We start from the raw sequence: 7,699 nt of genomic DNA, 5'->3' as shown, positions 1-7,699 counted from the left end.
ATTCTCATAAAGAATTTTAACAATAAATTTTTTAATAATTGAATTCTTTTGACGAATTTTAATAAAATTTTTAAGAACGTTTCTCGAGGAATTCGATTAAAATTGTATTAAAAATAATTGAAATTCTTCAATGACTTTTATTATTTATAAACATAATGAGATTCCTAAAAAGAATTTTATTATTTACGAAAATAATTGAATCTCTGTAAAAAATTTTATTATTTATGAAAATAATTGAATTATTGCGAAGAAATTTATAAAAAATTTGTAAATAATTGAATTCCTGTGAAATTTTTATTATTTTATGAAAATAATTAAAGGTTTGCGTAGAATTTTATAAAAAATTTCTAAATAATTGAATTCCTGTGAAATTTTTATTATTTTATGAAAATAATTAAAGGTTTGCGTAGAATTTTATAAAAAAAATTTTAAATAATTGAATTCTTTTGGAAAATAATTGAATTTCTGCAATCATTTGTAATTTCTCTAAAATTTTCCGAATTATATAGTACAATTTACGAACTTTTCGTCTTTTCTCAATTAAAATACGGACTTTACGGTCCTTTTTTCAAAAAATAGATTAACTAAGACAACCTTTTTTTATTTTGAATTTTTTTAGGAATTGTTAATAACAACATTCAATTTTAATATTAATTATTAACTATTATTGGGATTGCGAACATTACAGGGAATTGACCTTTTGCAAAATAAGGCATTAGTGGTAAATTAGTAGATAAATTAGATACTAAATAAACATTTTCCAAAAAGCGAATTATTAGTTATAATAATAATAATAATAATAATAATAATAATAATAATAATAATAAACATAAAAATAATAATTATTATTATTATTAATAATTCATTATTGACAATTATAATTTAATAATAATGTCATAATATTTATTATTATTATTTTTTCTATTCTTATTAGTAGAAAGCTTCAATTATTCGGTTTAAAGTTTCCACATTCATTTATCATTATGTATTAAATGCCCTATAAATAAATTGCATGTTTCTTTTTTATTTTTTCTGTATAATTTCACTACATCAGTTTCAAAAAAAATTCACGCTATTTAGTATTAGCGAATTTTTTTACACGTTTTTTAGCTTTCCTTTTAGAATTTTTCTCATATACTTTCCTATTCAAAATTCGCAATCTTATGTGCGTTCGTGTACGTACCAGACACAATAATACCTTTATATCTAATTTATCCAGTGAATGTTGCTTGGAATCTTGAAAATCAAATTACTATTTATTGCAATATTTATTATTATTATTAATAACTTTATATTTATTAATATTAATACTAATTAAAAATAATAATTATTATTAAAAATAAAATAACATTCATAATAATTTATTAATATTAATTACCATTTATTGTAATATTTATTATTATTATTATCAATAATTTTATACGTATTAATATTAATAATAACAATTAATAATATTTATTATTAAAAATAAAAATATATTAATAACAATAACAATCTTATTTTCTGGATTTGAAACACATTTAAAAATACGCGGCTAGACTTTCAATATGGTCGTCACTTCGTCCGCATTCTGATTGGTGCTTGGTTCCACGTTTTTTTTGCCTGCGCGTGGCGAGACCTTGTTACTTGGATCATGGGTCAGAGTGAGTTTCGTTTTTGGATGAACCGGATGAATATTTACGTTTGATTTTCAAAGAACGGTAAGAACTTTATTACAATTTTTAATCCCGTGTATTTATGTGTAAACTACTTTCATTTAAATACGTAAATAATTTTCGATAATATATTTATAAACAAATTATTACACTGTAAAAAAGGATTTTTTGAGAATTTACTAATGAAATTGTAAGGTTACAAGGATTCTGTAAATTGACAACGTTAGACGTAGTTTGAAAGCAAACCATGTTTAATAATGCGACGTCTAACGTTGCATTTTTACAAAAAATTTGTAAGGTTACAACGTTGGACGTAGGACATATTTCGAGTCACGTCAGACGTTGTTTTCTTACAACGTCTGACGTGACTCGAAATATGTCCTACGTTCAACGTTATAACCTTACAAATTTTTTGTAAAATTGCAACGTTAGACGTCGCATTATTAAACATGGTTTGCTTTCAAACTACGTCTAACGTTGTCAATTTACAGAATCCTTGTAACCTTACAATTTCATTAGTAAATTCTCAAAAAATCCTTTTTTACAGTGTATATTCATTTATCAGTAGAAAAGAAAAAGATAACCTCAAATATTTTATCTTTTCAACAAAAAAAAAAAAAAATATATTTTGTATTTGATATTTCAGAATATTTGCAAAGTTGAATTGAAACATCGGTGGATCCAGAAAAAAAGTCGGTGAGAATATGAATATTAAATCTATAATCCGCACATCTCTGATATTTATAAACACAAACATTGGAATCAGAAGTTTTGCAACAGGTTTCTATTGAATTCGATATAAATTTGATCTCCTTTTTCCTTTAAATAAAAACAGAGACATTTTTCTATTGTGTAATAGTGATTTCCTGTTTAACATATTAATGTTAATTTAAAAATAAAGACACAACCGCTGACAATATTCCACGCATGCGTTTTTAAGTTTGTAGTTTGTAGTTTAATTTTTAATTTGTTATTGCTCTAACTCAAGAAAGTCTATTAATAATTAATTTACATGGACTTACTTCAAATTCTTGTTGTCATAATAAAGCTAATTTATAATCAATTCGTTGTTAAAGAAATACTTTTACTGTTCTTTTATTTGTAATTTTATTTTTAATTTTTTATTTAGAAAAACTGGGAGTACCGTTAATTAGTTAACTCAATTTTTTTTTCAATTTTATTCAAATTTTCTTGATTTTTCCAAAAATTTCTTTTTAGTTTCAGGATTATCAATTTTGCTCTGGTACTATTTTGGTGAGTTTATACAAATGTACGGTACTCCTGGTGATATTTATTTAATTTTAAAAAAAGAATGTTAAATTAATAAATTTTTTTCCTAGCAACAATGAGTGGGAATGATGATTTTAAAAGTGCAACATCAATTTACGATTTCACGGCAAAATCAATAAAAGGGGAGGATGTTCCTTTATCAAAGTGAGTATTTTGTTTTTTTTTTCTAATTTTTTCAAAAGTTACATCAATTTTATAAGAGGATTGTTTTTAGCTATAAAGGACACGTTTGTATTATTGTCAACGTGGCTTCCAAATGTGGACTGACAAAAACAAATTACAAAGAACTTAATGAGCTTTATGATAAATATGCAGAATCCAATGGTAATTAAAAAATTAATAACTAAGAATTAATTTTCTAATATTTTTGAATTTCTTTAGAGAATTTTATAATTGAAAATAATTTATAATTTTGGTAATATTTCAGGATTGCGTATACTCGCTTTCCCTTGCAATCAATTCAATGGTCAGGAACCAGGTACTTCTGATGATATTTGCAGTTTTGCTAATCGAGAAAAGGTAATTATGAAAAAAATTTCCATACATTTTCAAAAAGATAATTAAAATTCAGAAAATTTATATTTTTAAATTTATTCAATTATTATCAAAACAATTTCAATTAAATTCCTCGGCAGAATTCAATTTTAAAAAAAAATTTTAACACAATTCGAAAAAATTTAATTTTTTTCTAAAATTTTAATAAATGCTTTAAAATAATTCAATTATATATATATATATATATATATATATATATATATATATATATATATATATATATATATATATAAATAGTAAAATTCTTCGCAAGAATTCAATTAACTTTATAAATAGTAAAATTCTTTGCAGGAATTCAATTATTTTCAAAACAATTTTAATTGAATTCCTCGGATGAATTCAAATATTTTTAAATAAAATAAATTTCAATTATTTCCTAAAATTTTAATAAATTCTTCGAAACAATTCAACTAATTTTTATGATTTACGAATTTTCACGAAGAATTTTATCAACAACTTTCGAAAATAATTAATTTCTTTTAAGGAATTTAATTAAAATTTAACTGAAATTTCTTATATTAAAGAATTTTATAACAATTTTTGAAAATAATTGAAAACTTTTTGAAGAATTTTATTAAAATTTTTAAAAATAATTGAATTCCTGAGATAAATTTTGATATTTCATGAAAATAATTGAATTTTGAAAAAGAATTTTATTAAAATTCCTTAAAATAATTGATTTTAAGGGGAGAATTTTATTCTTTAACAAGATAATTGAATTCTTTTGCAGAACGAACTTATTATTTTATTGAATAATTGAATGTTTCTTAAATTTGAATTCTTTCGTCAAGTTTTAATAAAAATTTTAAGAATAATTACATTTTTGGAGAAATTTATTTAAAATTTTATTAAAACTATTTAAAATTCTGCCGTGAAAGTAATTGAATTCCTAAATGAAATTTTATTATTTATGAAAATAATTAAATATTTTCGTAGAATTTTATCAAAAATTGTTTTCAATAATTGCATTTTTCAATAAATTTTATGAAAATTTTTAAAAATGTAAGAAATTAGGACAAGAATTTTTTTAATAAAATACAAGAATTTGTATTTTAATAATTTACATTATTAAATACAAGAATTTTTTCGACATTTATTAAAATAATTGAACTTTGGAGAAGAATTTTGTTATTTATAAAGATAATTGGGATTTTTACGAAATTTTTTTTTCAAATTTTGTACATAGTTGAATTTTAATAAAAAGAATTTTATTTTTTTTGAAAATAATTGAATTTTTGCAATTATTTGAAATTTCTCCAATATTGAATTTTTTTAGTGTTTTTAACAAAAATTTAAATTAGTAAATTTTCAAAGTCTATTATTTTTAAAATTGCTAAAAATTAATTAATTTAAATGTATTCAATTAATTAATTAAAATGCATTTAATTAATTGAATGAAATCAATTAATTAAAATTGTAATTAATTAATTTAAATATAAACAATAAATATTCAATTAATTGTGTTGAATAATTTACAGGTAAAATTCGATTTATTCGACAAAATCGATGTCAATGGAGATAATACTCATCCATTGTGGAAATATCTAAAAAAGGAACAAGGAGGAACTTTAGGCAGTTTCATCAAATGGAATTTCACAAAGTTCATTGTGAATAAAGAAGGAAAAGTTGTCGAGAGACACGGACCTAACGTGGATCCAAATAGTATGGATTCAAATCTCCAAAAATATTTCAATATGTAAAATTCATTAATTTTTACAAAATGCACAAAATTCAACACCAAATTGAATATTAAAAGTGTTTTATAAAAATTAATTAATTATTAATATGTTGCACATTTAAAATTGTATTCTATACAATTATTGCATTATAGAGACGTAGAAATCAAAGTTTATTAAGATTTATAATCACGTTTGCGAGTTATTTTTTATAATATAAATCTCTTTATAGTTATTATAAATTATAATTTATAGATTTCCATGCAAGAGAAGAAAGCATAAAACTCTTCATAAATTTCATAATGTACGCTATGTAAACCAATAAAAATTAAATAATTATCGATGCGAATTATTCTTAAATAATAAAATTTTGGTAGAAATGAAAAATATCGTTTATAATTTAAAGACTCACCTAATTTTTATGTTTAGAAAATAATTTTGCCTTTCTAACCTCAAAATTAATTCCAATTGTATAGAAAGATTCCAAAGATATTTATGATATTTATCCAACTGTTTAGATTCATTTCGGTTTGTTCAATAGTTTCGATGACAAAGAATCCTGGAATTATTTACAGTTGATGATAATTTTAATTTAGTTTCCGTGATTGATTCGTTGACATATACGTTTTATTAATCTAATTGATCAGATATATTCCTTATATTTTCGGTTGTACTTTATAACTGTTTACAACAAAATTTCAGTTTGTTCAATAGTTTCGATGACAAAGAATCCTGGATTTACACTTGTTGATAATTTTAATTTAGTTTCCGTGCGGTTGATATAAATGTTTTAATTAAATTGTTGCAGATATTCTTTATATTTCACGTTATACTGTCTTTATAACGGTTTTTAACGAATTTAAGCGTTTCCGGAAATAAACATAAACAAGGAAACTTACACTGCCCTCTAGTGACTAATTTCAGAGATTAACTTCCGCTTCCGCTTGGAATTTCTGTATTAAATAAATTGATTTCTCTTTTACTTTAATTAAAATTTTTCTCTTATTTAAAATTATAATAAATTAAAAAAAATATTATTTTCTTATTTAAAAATAATTAAATATTAATTATTAATATATTTAATTATATTTTTTAGAAAAAATTACTTAATATGTTTGAATTTGCCGCCTTTTGAATGGACAAGTTTCCATTAACATCCGCGAGTGGCGCTGCTACGGATTCATTCCGCTCCTCGTCTGTCAGCAAAGATGGATGCTACTTGTGTTTACAACATTAAAAAAGGTAAGAAATTCAATAAAATCAATACAAATTTCACTCCCAAACTATTCATATACAATAATTAATGTATTCCGGGCCGAAATATAGTATAATTTAATGAGTACAAGCTCTTTTCTTTACTTAAAATTGTAGTTTCAATGAGCTCCAAAAAAAGGTAGGTTAGAATCTACTGTCGCAAAAATCTTTCCAAAATATCAGTTTTCATTAAAAATTATCAGTATTTTATAGAAATTCGTCATATTTAGTTGATATATTATTGTTTTCTTAATACCAATAGAAGAAATGAGGTATTTTTGTAATTATCATTTTTTCAACATTCATCCCCTCCCTTTTGCCCAAAGCCGCCATTTTCTTTACATTCCCCTCGGATTTCGTGAGTAACGTGTCGATCGGCCGTCAATTTAGTTAAAAGTTCTTAAAATTAAATCAATAAATGTCAAGTTTATTAAAGTTTTTCTCGCTTTTGGTAAAATTCTTCATCAGTAAAAGGAGGTAAGAGTAATTTCCCCCGAATTCTTTCATTACTGATCGCTTTCGCGGATTTCATTGTCGAGGGTCAATTCAACAATCAATACTTGTGGAAATAATTCGAAGCAAATTTGTTCGGTCAAAATAATTATATTTCAGGACAAAGTTTTTTGTTTATTTAAAAGTGGAACTTTGATTAAATAATTTGATTTATTGAAAAGAAAGTATTTTTTTTTAATTTAGTTTACAATTTTCTATGGTTTATCTATTTTCTAGCAGTTGGCACCACTTTTTCCCCCACTTTCCTTTTGCCGCCATTTTCTTTACATTCCTCTCGGATTTCGTCAGTAACGTGTCGATCCTCCGTCAATATTGTTAAAAGTTCTTAAAATTAAATCAATAATTGTCAAGTTTATAAAAGTTTTTCTCGTTTTTGGTAAAATTCTTCTTCAGTATGAAGGTAAGAGTAATTTTTCCCCGAATTCTTTCATTATTGATCGCTTTCGCTGATTTCATTGTCGAGAGTCAATTCAACAATCAATACTTGTGGAAATATAATTCGAAGGAAATTTGTTCGGCCAAAATAATTATATTTCAGGACAAAGTTTTTTGTTTATTTAAAAGTGAAACTTTGATTAAATAATTTGATTTATTGAAAAGAAAGTATATTTTTTCTTTGAATTTAGTTAACAATTTTTTATGGTTTATCTATTTGCTGGCAGTTGGCGCAACTTTTCCCCCCACTTCCCTTTCGCCGCCATTTTCTTCACATTTCCCGCCGATTTCATGAAGGGCGTGTCGTTCTTCCGTTAACTT

The 7,699-nt window shown here is 23.3% G+C and overlaps 1 protein-coding gene across 5 annotated transcripts; it reads left to right on the top strand.

The window, feature by feature from the left end:
- The first annotated feature begins 1,576 nt into the window (after positions 1 to 1,576).
- Positions 1,577 to 5,563, top strand: LOC122507888 (probable phospholipid hydroperoxide glutathione peroxidase). 5 transcript variants are annotated; one of them, XM_043620863.1, is made up of 7 exons: positions 1,577 to 1,700; positions 2,302 to 2,351; positions 2,874 to 2,909; positions 2,996 to 3,089; positions 3,160 to 3,269; positions 3,373 to 3,464; positions 4,979 to 5,563. In XM_043620863.1, exons 4-7 carry the CDS (start codon positions 3,001 to 3,003, stop codon positions 5,198 to 5,200), a joined length of 513 nt encoding a protein of 170 aa, XP_043476798.1. In that variant the 5' UTR covers positions 1,577 to 1,700; positions 2,302 to 2,351; positions 2,874 to 2,909; positions 2,996 to 3,000; the 3' UTR covers positions 5,201 to 5,563. The 5 variants fall into 5 exon arrangements, with proteins under 5 accessions (XP_043476798.1, XP_043476799.1, XP_043476795.1 ...); XM_043620864.1 differs by having other exon boundaries at positions 2,874 to 2,925; XM_043620860.1 differs by having other exon boundaries at positions 2,302 to 2,435.
- The last annotated feature ends 2,136 nt before the right edge of the window (positions 5,564 to 7,699 follow it).

Source organism: Leptopilina heterotoma, unplaced genomic scaffold, assembly GCF_015476425.1.
Source record: "Leptopilina heterotoma isolate Lh14 unplaced genomic scaffold, ASM1547642v1 Lhet_52, whole genome shotgun sequence".
NCBI classification, from domain to species: Eukaryota; Metazoa; Arthropoda; class Insecta; order Hymenoptera; family Figitidae; genus Leptopilina; species Leptopilina heterotoma.
Note: the sequence above shows the minus strand (reverse complement) of the source record. Positions and strands in the feature narration are given on the sequence as shown.